This window comes from Pimephales promelas, chromosome 7 (genome assembly GCF_988280905.1).
Source record: "Pimephales promelas chromosome 7, fPimPro1.hap1.1, whole genome shotgun sequence".
Lineage (NCBI taxonomy): Eukaryota > Metazoa > Chordata > Actinopteri > Cypriniformes > Leuciscidae > Pimephales > Pimephales promelas.
Genome location: NC_142775.1, coordinates 18758738 through 18777682, shown reverse-complemented (window position 1 = coordinate 18777682; position 18945 = coordinate 18758738). Strand labels below are relative to the sequence as shown.

General features: G+C 36.4%; 1 protein-coding gene across 1 annotated transcript in view; it reads left to right on the top strand.

Annotated features, from left to right (window-relative positions):
* Positions 1-18710, top strand: part of vangl1 (VANGL planar cell polarity protein 1) — a 35559-nt gene extending 16849 nt beyond the window's left edge. Inside the window, exons 4-10 of the mRNA XM_039653096.2 lie at positions 6623-7057; positions 8917-9092; positions 9976-10109; positions 12588-12623; positions 15152-15287; positions 15425-15659; positions 17876-18710. Coding sequence (XP_039509030.2) covers positions 6623-7057; positions 8917-9092; positions 9976-10109; positions 12588-12623; positions 15152-15287; positions 15425-15659; positions 17876-18136 — 1413 coding nt within the window. The 3' untranslated portion in view covers positions 18137-18710. The remainder of the gene's footprint in view (positions 1-6622; positions 7058-8916; positions 9093-9975; positions 10110-12587; positions 12624-15151; positions 15288-15424; positions 15660-17875) is intronic.
* Positions 18711-18945: the final 235 nt, after the last annotated feature.

Below are 18945 nucleotides of genomic sequence, written 5' to 3'. Positions count from 1 at the left end.
TACTATATTTCTTACATTTTTATATAAGTATTTAATCCTTATTTCACTCATTACGGTCATTCCAAACCAACAATAAAAATAGCCACTCATGCACATCATGTACACTGTACATATAGTGTATAGATGAGCAATACAAACATTCTTGTTGAATTTAATGCTGCTTTGCAAATGCATTTGAACAGAATATATGTATGATGAAACTGTTTGTGATGTCAAATGTGGGAATCTGTCATATATTGAACTCTGAGCTCTACCTCAGCAAACACTGGCCATAGTTAAAGAGGATAACAGGGATTTTAGACAGTGACATGCTCCAGAAAACAGATAAATGTATTTTTTTTTATTGAATGTTCTTTGCTGTCAGAGTAATTCATGTGTGAAGTGCTCAGTGTTATGCCAGATTAAATTAAAAACCTCAAAGAAATGTAGTCCCACCTCAAAAGGACAATTTAGACATACATTTACAGATCAACTAACACATATTATTCATTTATAAAGGTCTTTATCAAAATTACAAGCTTCACATTTGTGCTATTTTTTTCCGCTTGCCTGCTATTGCCCATTGTGAGAGCAAGCCACAGATGTGGTTCATGCTGTTTCACACCTAATGCATAAACAGCATGCAAACGGCACTGCAGCTTCAATGCAAAAGCAGGCTTGCATTGTGTTTTCACTCTAACATCGTTTCTGTTGGATGAAAAAGCTGGAGCTTTATACAGAAAAGTGATTTCTGGGTTACCACAATGAGTATTGGGAGTGAGCATTTGAGAATTATTGTTATGAATGTAAGCTGGATCATCAAACAGCAATTAATCCAAAGTAGAATCCAAACCGTTTTAAAGGATCTGGATTCAGTTGGATTTACTGCAGTGTTTGGGTGTTTGCCACTGTGTAAATTGAATTAAGGCAGATGTATTTTTTGTCAAATGGCAACATTGTGTCAATAAAATTGTTCATGGTGTATTTTTCAATTGCTTTTCTGCTGAGTTCAGCACACCAAGAGTTGCAAAAAAAGGCTTGAAACTTTACTGGCAAAATACTTTTTGGCTGCCTTTTAATATTTTTATATGTTTTCCTGTGATGCTGGTTATCGTGATGAAACAATAACATCATTCACACTGGCATAGTGATTATAAGTGATTATACTGGAATACTTATTAGAGAGACAATGATTACAGAATCGAGTGTACATTTTGTGTGTGTGTAATGAGGGGTTTTGTGTGTGTAGGCAGATATGGAAAATCACATCTCAGCGACACACATCTCAGTATGAAGGGACATCGCTTTGTACTTCCTACAGGGTCTCAGTTATTCTGACCTACTTGGCTTGCCCTCAGGGGCAAAAGGCACACAAAGTTTTTATAGGTCCTCATGCCTGTCTACATTAATTTGTGTGTGTGTGTGTGTGTGTGTGTGGTTGTGTGTGTGTGCGAACACTGTACATTTCTCTTGAAAGGACTCCAGATATCGAAGAATTACGATTGAACATACTAGTTCTGAAATTTTAGTGCATGATATTTTTTTAGATCAAAACTGAATATATATATATATATATATATATATATATAATTTTAGAATATACAGTGTGTGTATATATATATATATATATATATATATATATATATATATATATATATATATATGTATGCACTACTCTACTACCATTAAGAAGTTTGGGGTGGGTAAGATCTTAGTCTTTTTATTTTATTTTTTAATTATACTTTTATTCAGAGAGGATATATTAAATTGATCAAAAGTGACAGTTAAAGACTTTTGTTATTTTTAATAAACAATTTATTAAATACATTTTTAATAAGATCATGTGACACTGAAGTGTGAAGTGAAGACACTTCAGCTGAGAGCACTTCAGAAGACACAAAGCTGAAAATTCAGCTTTGTCATCACAGGAATAATATTGCTGTTTGTACTGTATTTTTGATCAACTAAATGCAGCTTTTAACATTTTTTTAACAGTTGTGTACATGCAAATGACCATAAACCTTCCAATAGCACCATTTCAAACTTGTTAAACATTTGTTTGGTTTCATCTTTTCATAGATCATTTACATTACAACCTCAGATCTCTTGATATAAAAAAGGGGTAAATGCACACTGGTTTTATTTTAAATATATATATATATATATATATATATATATATATATATATATATATATATATATATATATATATATATATATATATATAATAGTAAACCGAGAAAATCCCCTGGCACTGCTAACAGGTAAATGCCATGCCCTTGAACGGCTGTCAAGTCTATTCTTCCCTTTGTAATTTCATCATGTTGGCTCTGATCTTCTTTCGTCTTCCTGTCATTCAGCTTGGGCCTCTGGAATGTTGTCTCCTGTGAGGAAACTTTAGACGTTAGTGAACAGAATGACTTGGAATAGCAAGCATGTAAGTTATAACTGGTGTGCTAAGAAAGGGCCTGTGTTTATGTTTGCTTGTTGTGCCCTTTGAGTGTGTCTTTCTTGCTAGTGTTATTTTTATTTATAAAATGATAGATCTAGCTCTGTAATGTGAATCAATAATTATCAAAGGCTACATAGATATATCCATTGCTTCAACCTCAAATTAAGGCACATGGTGATATTGTCATGCCTCTATAGAGTGCTGCAGTTATGACATATTTTTGTTATTAGTTTAATACATTTTAAAGCCTATACAGGAATAAAAAGTCTACAAACATCAACACCATTAAAGGACAACTCCGGCGCAAAATGAACCTTTAATTACACATTGTTACCTAGTCAACCATTATCTGAGATTTGTTTTCATGATTGCCGAATGTAAATAGTTTTATCTCTAAAAACAGTTTAGCCTATAACGCTAGTATAATGCTAGTATATGGGGCATAGAGTAATAACAAATAAAAATCGCTTGTTATTACCACTAAAAAGCCTTAAAATAGCCCCACAGTAACACGACAGCATAATAAGGGTCCCTACATTCAAACCGAAGCATTGAGAACTTTGTCAGTGTCCAAACAGTTTAATAAGCAGATATTTTATACACACAGTACACTTCGCGAATACAGGAAGAAGCCATCTTGGAAAAATAGTCTCTACCAGTCGATCTACGAGCGCCGATCCAAGTGCGCTGGTGAGATGTGAATAAGGTCAAAAGGTGAGCGCGAACAGTAGGCTACGTGTACATATTGAAGAGAAGAAAACGGTTTGTGTTTGTGTTTCTTCTGGAAACAACGGACCATATGATATTCTGCACAGTTCAGCGCACTTGGATCGGCGCTCGTAGATCAACTGGTAAAGACTATTTTTCAAAGATGGCTTCTTCCTGTATTCACGAAGTTGACTGTGTGTATAAAATACCTTCTTATTAAACTGTATGGACACTGACAAAGTTCTCAATGCTTCGTTTTGAATGTAGGGACCCTTATTGTGCTGTCGTGATAGTGTGGGGCTATTTTGAGCCTTGTTAGTGGTAATAACAAGCGATTTTTATTTGTCATTACTCTATGCCCCTATATACTAGCATTATACTAGCGTTATCGGCTAAACTGTTTTTTAGAGATAAAACTATTTACATTCGGCAATCATGAAAACAAATCTCAGATAACGGTTGACTAGGTAACAATGTGTAATTAGACCAAAGGTTCATTTTGCACCGGAGTTCTCCTTTAAGCTCCCACCAACTCTCACTCTTTATAAAAAAAAAAACATTTTCCCTGAAAATTTGAGATCGAGTAGTTTACAAGAGCACAATTATAAACAAAACGAGGCTATAAAAGTGGACTAGTGAGTAGATGAGTTTTCCTGTGCGCTGGGATGACGTTTAATATTCTCAACAACCTCTATTGTTCAATTTAGCCACCTGTTTAGTGAAAGTTTTATAAACTGTCAGTTTAGTAAAAATGTGTTTCTTGAACTAGTGTTATCTACAGGCATCTAGTCAAAAAAAAAAAAAACAACTACTAACTCATTTCTGGGTTTTGCCTACAAAAAAAAAAAAAAAAACTTTATCCCTGCAGCACCCTATTGGCCTCTTTCAGAGCCTCATTACCAATGACAGATGTCTATTTTAGTCCCTCCCCCTTCACCCCAGATTCACTGCTTGAATCAAAAGACTACTTCATTTTGAATCCTCTTGCCTCTCATAGTTACTAGCCCAGGGTCATAATGACATACATAAATCTTACCTGTCAAAGGCTGCTACTAACCTTTCAAAGTCAGCTACAATGTCCCGGGTTCAATACATTTTATTTCAAAACCAAGAAAAATGCACTATAGACAGTGTCTGTCAAATATTACTGTGTGTCATTTGAAATCATGATGCTCTTAGTGTTCTCATGTCTGTAATTCTAATGTCTGTATCCTTTATTTTCCTTTCAATTTAGTGTTGTAAATCTGAGCAAAAGGTTTATTTTGGAAAAAAAAATTAGAGGAAAAGGATGGAGGGTGGAGAGGAGAGAGGTGCAGGAGTTTCTCACACTTGTTTACCACTCCCTCTCTTCCTGCTTTTCTTTCTGTGGTACAGCTCAGACTGTGGCTCCGTGACAGGGAAATGAGCTGTACACGAGTCAAGCAGAACACTAAAATGCGTGCACAAACACACACACACACACACACACACACACTCTCTCACTCTCTATTAGCTGGGTTGTGTGCTTCTTTTGTCTGTCTCAGTGGGGGAAGCACATAAAGCAATGGACTGTAGGCAAAATGGAACAGATCAGACCACAGTCCTGTACAACAGCCTTCCCTCTGGTCACAAAGACCTCATTTTTTATAGAATTATACTTGAATAAAATATAAATAAAAATGTTCTGTTTGTGTTAACCAAAAAGAAAATTCTCTCATTTATTCCCCCTCAAATCGTTAACTATTTAAACTTGAAAATCAGACTTAAAAATCATAAATAATGTTCAGTTTGTTTCAGCCAAGATGTAGTTCATGAAGTCCCAATTTAGAACCCAAATGTAATTTACATTGATAATAAACAATGCTTTAACTGGTTCAACTGATTTCTTTAAAGTGTCCCTATATTGTGCGTTTTCAAATATTACCTTTCATGTAGTGTGTAATTTAGCTTTAGGTGAATGTAAAATGTCTGCAAAGTTTTAATAATCAAAGTGCAGAAACAAACAAAGTTTTTGTCTTCTAAAAGAAAGAATCAATTCTGGAGTTGTCAGGAATTCCATGCAGTCTCACTTCCTGTTACATACTTGCATAACAAACAATGTAACACATTCGCATAATGCCTGCCTATGATTGGCTGCCTGTGAACAATGTCTGCTTTGACCCGGCCTCAAACACTGTAGATGTAGAAAAAAAAAAAACTCTAATAAAAGTAAACTCTGGAAGAGTTTAGTTCATGTTGTCGACATGTTGAGAAGAAGCACTGTTAATCCTCTTTGCATCTTCTTCAAAAGGAGAAATACTCACTCTGGAATTGATACATAATAGTAGCAGATGCTTTGTTAAGTTTTCAGTGCTTACAAATTTAAGTGTAAATGTGTTTTTTACACCCGTAGCTGCCTCTGGGGCTAGCCAAACGCTTTTGGATGTTTAAATATCAAATCTCATGTGCATCTGTGTTTGTGTTTCCATCACCTTTTACAACACAATATGCTTCTTTCACCTTTTTCCATCTGCCATTTCCTCACTTCCGATGATCACCCGTAAAGTTGTTTTTGCACAAAAATTGCTGCAAACTCTAAACTCTGTAGAACGGAAAGGAAATTTCTTTTCTTTCTTTTTTTTTTTTAATTGTCAAATGAGCTGAAACCATCAGGCGTAAACAACTCACTTTTAATTTGTCACTACTCTTCTCAATTACCAGTAATCCCTCCGTTTTTCTTTTGTCGTATATGTGCATAACCCCTATTCTGTTTATTAGTTGTCGACTTCTTTTGTTTCACGTGGAGTCCTTCAAGAACAGATTTTGCCATGTTGCAAAGTTGCGTCAGTGTTTTTCTTAAACTCTTTGCATTGAACTTAGTGAATATATTCAATAGTTGGCCCAATATTTGCAGCAAGTGGCTGTATTTTGTGGCTCTTATTATTATGATAATAATATTGCTGTCATTTACATGAAATGAAAACTTTCTCAATACAGATTAAATTGGCTAAACTACATTATCATACAAAATACAGCCTCTATTCATACAAATAAGCAAACAAATCCATAAATAAATATATAAATAGTTGCAGATGAATTACTGTCCTTAGTGCAGAATAATCTTTAATGGAATTCTAATCTGCACTGCATTTCACATTCTAGTTGCACTGGCTCAGACGTCATTTTGTTAGAAAGTTCTCAATTGCTGTTGGTGTGTCTCTCAGTTCTCAATCTCATTTATATGTAGATGTATGTAAGTTTTGGGTATTTGCCATTAATATATGCTGATGAGGGAGACCTAGATACTTTCGCACTGTCTGTCTAAATTAGCTGTGAAGTAGATTTGTCATCTCACAAAGGGAGGGAAAGGGGAGCAAATCAAAAGCTGTAAATCTGTTTTTTCTGTATTATCGATCCTGAGTGATGGGATTGGATGTTAGGCCTCTAAGGTAATGGGGCTTTTAGGACTATGTTGAATTTTTTATGTGCATGATACAATGCTGTTCCTCTCCCACCTCTTGACAGGATGACAACTGGGGCGAGACCACCACAGCGGTCACTGGAACATCAGACCACAGCTTGTCTCAAGAGGACTTGGCTGGCTTTGGGAAGGACACGGATGGTCCAGTAGAGAAATTGAAATGTATACGCTTCCTTCCTTTGGCCCTCACCCTCCTCCTGGGCCTGCTGGTCCTGGTCACCCCCCTGTCCTTCCTGGTGCTGCCCCAGGTTCTGTGGTCGGAGCGCCTTCAGGCTTGTGGTACTGCCTGTGAGGGCCTGTTTCTCTCACTGGCTTTCAAGCTCCTCATTCTGTTGCTGGCTGGCTGGGCACTGTTTGTGCGACCGACACGAGCCTCCCTGCCCCGGATAGCAGTGTTCCGCGCCCTGCTGGGGTTGCTCACGCTCCTCCTGCTGCTCTCCTATTGGCTGTTCTTTGGAGTGCGCATCTTGGACTCACAGGTATGGGCAAATGTGTGTGGGCACCATAAAGAGTCCAGAGAAACATGTTGAGATCTCTGGAATAGCATTTGTTTGACATTTCTTTTAGTAATATTGTTAGTTCCAGCTATAATATATTTTTGGATGAGCCATGTTCAAAACCATGAAATTATATATGTACACCTGGATCATTGTTTTTGTAATTCCATTTGATGGTGCTAGTGGCACTGAAATTACACATTTCAATTATAACTTGCATTTAGGCTAATGACTTCAAGGTTACTTAGTATTATTATCCTCATCATCAATCGGGTTAAAGGGTCATTCCACCTCTGGAAAGATGAATATGTATTTAAAATGGGTAATTTATGTAGAAGAAATGTGAAATTATTTTTGGATTTGGAGCTTTCTAGACTGAGAAAAGCCAGAAACTTTTTTTTGGCTTATGTGGATGAAAGACAACAACTCCCAGAATGCACTTGCTTCGCGGCCCTAGGAGGCCACGCCTATAGAGCTTGAGATCTAGTGCTTGTAGTCTTTACAGAAATTCCCCCTTCTTACACTTCCTCCTACAATGACGTAAAATGACGATTTTTGCATCATTGTAGGAGGAAGTGAAAAAGATAAATAGCGGTCACTGGAACATCAGACCACAGCTTGTCTCAAGAGGACTTGGCTGGCTTTGGGAAGGACACGGATGGTCCAGTAGAGAAATTGAAATGTATACGCTTCCTTCCTTTGGCCCTCACCCTCCTCCTGGGCCTGCTGGTCCTGGTCACCCCCCTGTCCTTCCTGGTGCTGCCCCAGGTTCTGTGGTCGGAGCGCCTTCAGGCTTGTGGTACTGCCTGTGAGGGCCTGTTTCTCTCACTGGCTTTCAAGCTCCTCATTCTGTTGCTGGCTGGCTGGGCACTGTTTGTGCGACCGACACGAGCCTCCCTGCCCCGGATAGCAGTGTTCCGCGCCCTGCTGGGGTTGCTCACGCTCCTCCTGCTGCTCTCCTATTGGCTGTTCTTTGGAGTGCGCATCTTGGACTCACAGGTATGGGCAAATGTGTGTGGGCACCATAAAGAGTCCAGAGAAACATGTTGAGATCTCTGGAATAGCATTTGTTTGACATTTCTTTTAGTAATATTGTTAGTTCCAGCTATAATATATTTTTGGATGAGCCATGTTCAAAACCATGAAATTATATATGTACACCTGGATCATTGTTTTTGTAATTCCATTTGATGGTGCTAGTGGCACTGAAATTACACATTTCAATTATAACTTGCATTTAGGCTAATGACTTCAAGGTTACTTAGTATTATTATCCTCATCATCAATCGGGTTAAAGGGTCATTCCACCTCTGGAAAGATGAATATGTATTTAAAATGGGTAATTTATGTAGAAGAAATGTGAAATTATTTTTGGATTTGGAGCTTTCTAGACTGAGAAAAGCCAGAAACTTTTTTTTGGCTTATGTGGATGAAAGACAACAACTCCCAGAATGCACTTGCTTCGCGGCCCTAGGAGGCCACGCCTATAGAGCTTGAGATCTAGTGCTTGTAGTCTTTACAGAAATTCCCCCTTCTTACACTTCCTCCTACAATGACGTAAAATGACGATTTTTGCATCATTGTAGGAGGAAGTGAAAAAGATAAATAGCGGATTTCTCTCAGGGGAAAATGAGAGAGTGTTGCACTCAACTGTATCTTACATGTAAAGAATGCATTTAATTGTTGGTCTGTATTTACAGGTTCAGAATTTTTTTTATTGAATATGTAAATGTGGAAGTGAACTAATGAACTATTTTGAAGTATTTAAGCAATTGTGTATATTTAAATTATATTTAAAAAAATCATTTTTACCCCCTTGGTTTGTTTCTATACTTTGACAGGAAGAGAACTACCACGGCATAGTGCAGTTTGCAGTATCATTGGTGGATGCTCTGCTGTTTATCCATTACCTGGCAGTGGTTCTGCTGGAGATCCGGCATCTGCAGCCCTGTTTTTCTCTCTGTGTCGTACGCTCCACTGATGGAGAGACTCACCATTACAACATGGGACAACTCAGGTGCCAGCTGATGACCAAAACATTGAATAAAATAACTACAATATGCTCTGTTATATGCTTTTTAGTTACTATTAGTATACAAAAACGCAAAATAAATAGGAACTTACTAGTCACACTTCAAAATAAAGTTTCTAATTAGAACCAAAAATTTATACAGAGCCAAAAAGTTTAACATGGTTAACTAGCTCTTTAGAATACTATCTATGTAAATATGTGTCCAAGAGCTTAGAAACAATTAAGCAGATCAAAGGATCCCTTTGTAGTGAATTTTCTTTTTAGAAGTGGGTTGTTCATTTAAACCCATGAACTATTGAAGACCCTTTATGTGTAATAGTGTTCTTTGCATCAAATCTGCAAACCAACTATGAATATTAACATGTGAAACAAAGAAAAGAAAATATTTTGCCTCTGTAATTGCACTGATTTTATGGCTGAGCTGCTTTATTGCTTAGATATTATATGTGCTTGTCTGTATAGACAAAATTGTGTGTGTGGGGGTGCACTGTTTAATGCATTAATAATGAGTTGAGGTTGGGCCAAGGGAAAAAGGTCCATTAATCACCCCATTACAGACACTCCCTACTTTGCCCTGCGTTACTTCCCCTCTCCCTTCCTCTCTCCTGCCCAACGCTTTCCTTTGTTCTTGCTCTCATTGTTTCATTGGTTGGACATTTTTGATCCAGCGCTACTGCAGAGTCAAGTGGCAGCACACACACAATAGTAGAATGAAATCTATTAGTATCTGACGTCTGTTTAATGAAATATATTATTGAACTGTCTGTTCCTGTGTTTTAAGAGACACCTAAATCCGTATTAGCAATGAACATTTTTTTTTTTCTTACAACATTGATCAATCTGTCTGTCTCTCTCTCTTCCTCTGTAGCATCCAGCGGGCAGCCCTGGTAATTCTTGAACACTATTATAAGGATTTCTCAGTTCACAACCCTGCCCTGCTGACGGCTGCTAAGTCCAGGGCAGCTAAACATCTGGCTGGGCTGAAAGTCTATAATGTGGATGGTGAGTTTATCTGTCCAGAATGACTTTCTGTTTTCTGACTTGATGCTTATTGTTCTCTTGACCAAGAAATTCTGAATGATTCATTTTGGAATGCTTATAGGAAAGGCATCAAAATTGAGATGTCCTTTATATATCAAATGTTTCTCCTAGATAGCAATGAGAGTCAATGTCTCATGCTTCACAGGTTATTGTTCTGAGTTATAGACTCTAGTAATGCAACATGTCTCCTAAGAGTTTTAGTAAAAATCTGTCACAAATTGCAAATTGAAAGTCTATTATTTCCACATGAAACATTCTCATGTTCTTACAACATCAAATTATCTGAGAAATGCTATCCATATGAAATGTAAATGCCATTTTAAAAGCATGCATTGCATCATAATACATTTATATTACATTCCTAATCCATATTACATTAACTTTTTTGGACTTTGTATATCAATATGCATACGAATTACTGGTACACGTTTCAATAATATATAATTTATTAACATGAATTAATGCATTAGCTAACATGAACTAACATGACCAATATGTTTTTACAGCCCTTTATTATTCTTTGTTAATAAAATATAGGTTCAAGTTATTTCACAATGCATAAACTTGTTAACAGAATTTTAGTAAATGTCGAAATTAACATGAACTAAGGTTAATAAATGCTGCAGTGTTCATTATTAATTAATGTTATCTGATGTAGCTAACTAATGTTAACAAATAAAACAAATTAAATGTGTTCACAGTATACACATAACAGAGCATTATAACTAAAATCTATTTTGATTATCTTTTTTTATTTTTAAAGTGAATATTTTTATATATTTAAAGAATCTTATTTGTTTTGTACGGAGCCCCTAAAAGGACATGGTTGCGGCATGCAGGGAAAAAAATAGATGTGAGGGAAATTAAGTCAATGCTATTGGGTCCTCTCACAAATGTTTTGCGTTTGCTTGCCAATCCTTTGCGTTCCCCCGGGAAACTTTGTGTTTGCCTGCAAAACCTTTTGAGCTCTTTGCAAGCGTACGCAAAGTTTCTCGGCGGAACACCAAACTATTTGTGAGGAAATGCAAAACATTTGCAAGAGAATGCAAAAGCATTGACAAAAACATTTTCCTCCATCTCATATTTTTTTTCCTTCAACATGTCACTTTAGGGGCTCTGTAGTTTTGTACATGACAACCTTTGCTCTTCACCACTCATGCCAATAATTGTCTCATTTGTATCTATTTGTATCCCCCATGAGGAATTTTAATAGAAACATTTGAGACTAAGTTGATACTTGCTTGGGATCAAGATAGACAACCGTTTAAAGGGTCACATCCTACTAGAGCCAGACCGATATATCGGCCGGCCGATATTAGGCATTTTCCAAAATATCAGTATCGGCAGTTATGATGGCCGATAAATGAATATTTCAAAAATAAAAATGGACGAAACACTCTTCAATCATCTCTCCTTGGTCTGTTATATTGAAAATGTCTGTTTTACAATTTGCAGTATGACGTTATCTATTGCTAAATTATGGCTCATCATAGACTAGCTAACCACAAAGCTAGCTCACTATCATTAGTGGAAGACCGCTAACGTTAACATTAATGAGCTTGGAAACCACAATGAACTTTTTCTGCCTAAATAAAGTAATGATTACTATTTTTATAACTAGCATATCTCTAGTTACCGTCCCTGCATTGTAAAATGTAAGTTAGACTTGCGAGGAGTGAACATTTAGACATAGAGAAAAACTATCAAACGTATCTTGTGCATAAAAGTTAGCTTTTCTTTTACACGTGTGAAATCCAACGACGCCAAGTGTGCGTTGCTGACTGTCGCTCTTTTATGGATTTAGATTAGAATCGCTAAATAGTAGGTTTTAGACGGCAGGCAGCAACTGATGATTGAAAATGGTTTAATGTAGCTTGATGGAAAGAATTTAAAGATAAAAGGATAATTTAAGGATAAGCAAGCTGACATTGTAATTATAAGGTAGCTTATAAGGCAATGTAGGGACTAATTATTATTTTATTTATCAGAATTTTAATATATTTTGATGTTTCTCTGTTCTGTTGTGACAATAAAAGAAACAAGTTTCTTTTTAAAATGCATTATCATATTATTTTAGTTAAAACTCACTAATAACTACAAATAACTATGTTAGGGAAATCTGTTAATGTTTTGTTGCACGTTTCTGAAAATAATATATATATATATATCGGCCGATATATTGGAATATCGAATTTTAAAACCCCAAAATATTTGTATCGGTATCGGCCTTCAAAATCCTTTATCGGTCGGGCTCTACATCCTACAATTGGTTGTGTGAACTTAGTCCCCTGAGGTGTGAAAGAGCAGCCTCTGAGCAAAAATATTGTCTTGAACTTGGACTAAAAAACAAACACTCATGCACACTTCTAATACAGATATGTGGCCGTGTAAATCGCCACCAACATCTAATAAATCTTCTGTGATTGTTTCTTTCTGCAGAGTTTAAAGCCAAACTGAAAAGCTATCTGTTCGATTGTAAGTTCGGACCATGTAATGCATTCAAAAATCCTTTCACAGAAACAATGAATTGTCAAGTGCTCCACATGTCTTGGTTATTTGCTTGTGCATGCAGTCATTGTACACCGTGCACAAGGTCACATACTCATCCAAAATACAATCGAGAAATGCATTGAGAAATCCTTCTACATGTCTCATGTCAGTTACCATGAAGAAGACCCTCATCTCTGCACTTACTATGCTGTAAAAATATGATTTTTTTTAAATAACTACTTTCTCACCCAAGATCTCAAACACACCAAGTCTCTCTCTCCACTGTTTGACATTTATGATTTGCTGTCAGCACAAGAAATACACTCACCATGATCCAGAGATGCATACTTGGGATCAAGATACCACCTTAAGCACTCAAGCCTTCTTCATGCCTGTGGCTATCGAACCAGGGCAGGAATGTGTGTGTATGAGTGTGAGTGTGCACGTATATAAAAACAGCAGTGCGTAGCTCTTTTTGTGCTTTGCACGGATTGCCAGAGTATTAATAATGCATCACTAGGAAAAAAGATTCTCCCCTAAAAAAAAAATCCACGTCTCCTTTTCCCCAGGTTTGAAAGCCTTCTGAATACACTTATCTTGTTTTTGTCTGTTGGTATACTTATTGTTGTATCTTATTTCTCTTAATGGTCCTCCTTGGTGTTTGTGTTTATGTTATTCACAAAAATCCACTGAGGAAGATTTAGTATATGTGATTTCTGGAGGTGATTCATTGAGTTCACAGACCTGCCCTACTACAGAGGAGAGTCATGCTGCCCTTGTCATGCATTATTAACCATATCTGTGACCTGAATATGGATAAATCAGCATAAATTATTCTGTTCACCACATTACTATGCACACTCAGCTAATATGCACGATGTATAATCATCATAACCTGATTCCACAATAAGATTTACTTAACTGTCAGTGGGCTTTTTGCTGTAGATATAGAATACAGTTAAAGAGTATTGTACAGGTGTAATGCCCTTTTCACAAGATGTAAAATAAGTCTTTGAGTCCCCAGAGAGTGTATGTGAAGTTTTAGCTCAAAATAACCCTCAGATATTTTTATATGTTAAAATTTTCACTTTTTCAGGGCACCGTTTTTCTGTCTGTCCCTTTAAATGCAAAAGAGCTGCTGCTCGCGGAACAAACGGCGGAGCTTTAACAGCTCATGTCCTTTTACCTCACACACATGCACTGAACATTTCAAAAGCTTTTAGTCTTTTATGTTCAAACCAGAATCAGACAAAGATGGAATGGTTAGTTGAAGAATTTATGTAGCTGATATGGAGTTAACTATCTTCTAGTCATTGATTTGCATATTCTGTCATGAAAATCTATAAATCATGTTCTAGGCGGGCTTTATGTAGGGTTGTAGGGTTAGTGATGTCACTAACCTGGGAGGTAGCTTCTGTAGTTCCTACCAGCCATTTTTTTGTAGTCCTTAAAAAATGATTTCTTTAAAAGCAAATATCTACCAGTACTTTTGTTTTGAACTTTGGGTGTTGTAACTTTGCAGATGTTGTTTATGCTCAAATAACAACCTTACACACTAACTAAAGTTAGAAAAGTGAAATCATGATTAACCACCCATTTAAAAAGTTTGGGGACTTTTTTTATGTTTTTGAAAGAAGTTGCAGTATCATAATTTTTATTAACAGTAATAAAGATTTCAATTTAAAATAAATGTTTAAAAATGTTTTGTAAAGGCAAATCTAAATTTTCAGCATCATTACACATTACACATTATTATTATATGATGATTTTCTGCTCAAGAAACATTTCTTATTTCTTATGTTGTAAATATTTGTGTTGCTTAACTGTTTTGAACAAACCATGATGTTTTTAGTCTTTAATTAATAGAAAGAAATGCATATTTCAAAGAGAAATCTTTTGTAACAATATAAATGTCTTGACTGTGACTTTTGAACATTTAATGCTTCCTTGCTGAATAAAAATAATAATTTCACACTGACCCCAATCTTTTTATGGTAGTGTATATGATCTGCCTTAGCCTGATGGAAAATAAACTGAATGATGATCGAATGTAAAAAAAAAACTACAACAATTGTGATTAGATTGGTGATTTAAGTTATCCTAAAGCATTGCTGACATATTTTTTGTTTGTTTCTGTCATCAATATTGTCAAACACAGAAACTGTTTCCTCATTTAGTGTAACATTGAGACTGTTTAAAATATATTATCCTCATGAAAGTGCTTTTTAATTATTACAGCTGTTAAATTACAATTTACACGATAATCTGCAACAGTATCAAGGCATGTCCAAGTTTGCTAAGAATATGCATGGCATCAGAAGGATAACTTTTGGTAAATAATAAAAGCTTGACAGGGTTAGCAATGGGTCAGTTTGTGAAAGGTATCTGTTTTTCTTGTTATATGGAACAATGTCGTTTTTTAGTATATTGAATTGTACTTGCATCTGTTATCTCTCTCTCTCTCTCTCTCTCTCTCTCTCTCTCTCTCATAATGTTGATTTTTGTCTTTTCAGGTGCTGGAAGTGATGCTGCAACAGCTCAGTCTCGAGCTAAAATAGCAGCTGCTGCTCGACAAAGAGACACCAGCCACAATGAGCTGTACTACGAGGAAGCTGAGCATGATCGTAGAGTCCGAAAGCGCAAAGCACGGTAAGAGAAACAATAGAGTGCCGGAGTTTGTGGAACAACAACTCTGAAAGTGATACCTGAGCAGGCAGTTACATTGTGATATACAGTAAAGATATTTAAAGTAGAGTTAATGCAACTTAATATGCAATGTTTCCCAGGCTAGTGGTGGCCGTAGAGGAGGCGTTCACGCATGTTAGACGGCTGCAGGAAGAGGAGAAAAAGAAGCCGCCGGGAGATGAGATGGATCCGCGTGAGGCAGCACAGGCCATCTTCCCATCCATGGCTCGAGCACTGCAGAAATACCTGCGCACCACCCGCCAGCAGCACTGCCACAGCATGGACAGCATTCAGGCCCACCTGGCGTTCTGCATTACAAACAACATGACCCCAAAGGTGAGACATACACAGACGCGCTTTCTCACAAAAGTGGGTGACATTAATCTAGACTTCTGTCACAGGAGCCATGAGCACTTGCGCACAATCGATATGAGCGAGAGGACTGTATTGATTTTACGTCATTCACATCTGTGTAAATGGGCAGATGTTAATGACTTTATAAGTTACAACAACATACACTTAGTGCATTGGAGCACTAATTGTTACCTCACATTTAAAATAAATATTTAGCTCCGATGAGGAAAGAAATATAATTTTTTTTTATTAAAGCAGTAGTATGAAAATAACTGAGCTGTTGACTGTTTATCTTCAGCACCAAATCATTTATGAATGAATCATATAAAAATCACCAGGTACTATATTTTCAGCTATTTGTGGATTTTTACTTGCCCTGTGTTATTATATGAACCAGTTTTGCATGCCTGGTTTTAATACAAAAAATATAAATTAAATAATTTAGTTTGTGTAAGTTTGTGGGATTTTTTTTTTTTTTTTTTTTTTTTTTTTTTTTTAAGTTTGTGGGATTTCCAATTAATTTTACATACATTTCCTTAATAATATGTATGTAAAATTAAGATTGTCTTGATTGTCTTGACCAGGACCACAATCCCTAAATGCATTGATGCAACTGCCATGTGATTGGTTGATTAGATAATTGCATTAATGAGAAATTGAACAGGTGTTCCTTATAATCCTTTAGGTGAGTGCATATATATTTACATATTTAATGCATACTATTTATTTTATGCAAGCGGCAACCTTCCTGTCTCTCTCTTGAAAATCAAGCATAGCGTCAGTTCTGGCAGGTCACGTTAGTCAAGCTCGCATCAGCTGACTCTCCTGATCCACGTCTACCTATAGGAATATGACGCCTATCACTGTATACATATAAAAACTCCTTCAGTATTATCAGCAGCTATCCCATTTCTTTGGAGCTAATCACCCTCCTCCATCCCCAGCTCCTCCTCTCAACCAGTCAAGATTTGGCATTCTAATTCCCCTTGAATCAGAATAAATTTTGCCAATAAATGATATATGCAATAGATTTTTGTTGGTTCTGTTTTGTTTACCCTTAAGGGGTTTATTGCTGCTCTCCCTGCTCTTATCCATGCTAGGCTGCATGGATAAGAGGAGGGAGTTCTGGCCCAGAACAGAACCATACCGCCAATCTTAACTAAATGCTAATTGCCAACACAGAAGTGACTTAAACTGCAATTCTTCGACTGGCCGCTATAGACAGGCTGCAAAAGAGAGTCAATCCCATAGACCCCCCATGATTACAGTAAAAAAATACGTTTACTGACTGGTACAAAAAGTGGTTTTGGTCTATATAAAGCTAATTTTTCCCTTCATGACAACTATGAGGGGAATTAATTTTGACTAGGGGTGAATATGGACACTTTCATATTTTTTTTTTAATTTCTTTGATTTTGTCATGAATGGGCTCTATGCACGGCGTTATTTCCGGTGAAGGATTAAGGATGCTCGATAACTTCCGCCGATCATAGAGTCCAATGCAATACCGAGAATTTATATTGAATTTTATACTCCATGGTTATACTAATGAAACGTAAGTCACAAAAACAGATAAAACAGACACCCCTCGTTGTGTTTATGCTTCTTTTTAAAATTATATTAAATAAACATAACTATATATAAAATTACATCTAAACGTATGTACGTTTCGTTTCAAAGACGGGAGGCCAGTAAATATTGAAGACTCTGCCATAATCCCGTTTTCTCCGGTTTTCCTCCGCTTTAATCTACACAACCGGAAATGGATGAGCATCCTTACGTCAAATGCGGAACTTATGCGTGCATATAGCCCATTTAGTTTTTCATCATATTTCCCATTCTTGTGTATGTACTCAATAGAAATGTAAATGATTTCTACTCACAATTTCTCCAATACATTTTTAAAAATTCAACCGCAGTTAAAACTAACACACTCAGAAGAGAAGTGATAACTGTATTTGGAGTATGTACGTCATTTTTTACACTTGTGATTGGTATTTTATTTTTCAATTAAACTGAACTGTCTCTACTGTATATTACTATCTATCTCTTTGTCTCACTATTTCATTATTTACTCAAACATTTTTTACTGATGTTTTGGGAAAATTCTCATCGATTTCTAATCAACTTCTAATCAAATCAGCTCACAGTACTAACAGATATCACTGAACAGAAATGATGCTGTTGTTCTCTGTTAGGCATTTCTGGAGAGCTATCTGATGGCTGGGCCCACGCTGCAGTACGGGAGAGAGTGCTGGCAGACCCGGCAGTGGACGCTGGTCAGCGAGGCGTCTGTCACCAGTCCCCTCCGTCACGGCTCTGAGTTCCAGCTCAAATCGTCTGACTTCAGCTTAGTGGTCACAAGTAAAGCTATCCCTCACCTCAAACTCAGTGAGGAGTACGTCCACCCCAAGTCCCACAAGTTTGTATTACAGCTACAGTCCGAGACCTCCGTCTGATGGATTCAGTTGCTTTTTTTTTCTACGCTTGTAAATTTTGGACTAGTACTATTTTGTTTTAAATTCTTTTTCACTTTTTCACAGTTTATAATATTGGATGTATTTTGATACAATGTTTGTTACTGCCAAGAACAGAAGAGGAAAAAAATGTATACCTGTAGTGTACTGTATGTATCTGATTACCTAGTGCTGACTGGTTTGATTGTGTGTTTGTGTTGCGCTTTGTATGCTACTTTTTTGCAAAGAGCAAATGCTAATTACGTACTCTGATAAGGACCAGCCCAAGGCATAATGGATAAAGTTTAGCTTTTTGCAAGTAGATATTGTTTATCATATCTATGTTTCTGAGGCATGAATGGGTTTTTTTCAATTGACTGAAACATAAATGAGCATCATGTTGGAATTCCATGAGATTGTGGTAAGGTCGGAAACATCAGTTAGGGAGTTGGAATACAGCAACATACAAAATCATTTTCAGCCTGCTTGATTTCAAAAAATGTTATATGTTGGATATAAAGGGTAATATATTGAAGAAAACAGCCTTTCCTGTGTGATGAATAAATTGTGATTTGTAGTTCGCCTCTTTTATTGTGTGCTAATTAAATTGTTAATATGGTATTTTTACATTTAATTTATTTTTTATTGTGCGTAATGCATCATCGATAAAGCAACGACTTGTGTTTATAAAATACAAGCCCATTAATGCTGCCTAACACATTTATTAACCTTTGCTCTTGACTGTGTTTTTGTCCAAGCTTGAAATTTCTTTGCTTAAATAGCAGAAAGAAAAAAATAAACCTATCATGCCT